This window comes from Bactrocera neohumeralis, unplaced genomic scaffold (assembly GCF_024586455.1).
Source record: "Bactrocera neohumeralis isolate Rockhampton unplaced genomic scaffold, APGP_CSIRO_Bneo_wtdbg2-racon-allhic-juicebox.fasta_v2 ctg2664, whole genome shotgun sequence".
Taxonomy (NCBI): domain Eukaryota; kingdom Metazoa; phylum Arthropoda; class Insecta; order Diptera; family Tephritidae; genus Bactrocera; species Bactrocera neohumeralis.
Window position 1 is genome coordinate 1 of NW_026090277.1, and position 729 is coordinate 729.

At 56.0% G+C, this 729-nt stretch overlaps 1 protein-coding gene across 1 annotated transcript; it reads right to left on the minus strand.

The window, feature by feature from the left end:
• Positions 1–6: 6 nt before the first annotated feature.
• On the minus strand, positions 7–462 carry LOC126766855 (mitotic spindle assembly checkpoint protein MAD2A-like; the record flags this gene model as incomplete). The annotated part of the gene is made up of 1 exon (XM_050484543.1): positions 7–462. A coding segment is annotated over exon 1 (456 nt), but the record flags the coding sequence as incomplete, so codon positions are not given.
• Positions 463–729: the final 267 nt, after the last annotated feature.

Consider the following 729-nt stretch of genomic DNA (forward strand, 5'->3'; position numbering starts at 1 on the left):
AACACAGGCGGTGATCTGTCGAAGCACTGCTTGCACGTGTCTGCGCACCTCCTCCTCAGATTTCCGGCGGCCGCCGCCCGCGGTGCGCGACAAAGAGCTCACCAAAGGCTCCACTCGCCTCGCCGTGTTGTCCCCCTCTTCCCCCTTCTCCTCTTCTTCTACAACGGTGAATTCCCACCGCTCGCGCACCGCATCTGTGGCGGGGTCGACGATCAAAAGTGCAACGACGCGGCACTGGCGCTGCGCCATCCACAGCGCGATTTGCTGTAGGAGGTTGGCCAGGTAGTCATTGAGGGCCCTATCGGTGGATATCATCAACGGCAGTCCGTACTTCCGCACTGGCTGGAAGCACGCGGCGGGGTAGATGCCGCGCTGGTAGAGGATGTTGTTGACGGCAAAGCCAAAGTACTCGGTGACCGCCTCAATTGAGCCGGTCAGTGTGATGGCGTGGGTTTGCGCCATTTTTTTTTGTTTTTTTTTTCTGTTGTTCTCTCTCTCTCGCCTTCTCTCTGCCGGTCGTGTGTGTGTGTGTGTGTGTGTGTGTGTGTGTGTGTGTGTGTGTGTGTTTGTCTATCGCCTCTCCTTCGCCCGAGGCCCGGTCTTTCGTTTGTTGTTGGTATTGTTGTTCTTGTATTCCGCGTTGTGTTGAGGCTGCTGAAGACCAAAAAAAAAAAAAAGATGCACACACACAAAAAGGAGTAATGCGGGTGGGGAGAGGAAGTGGCGCGT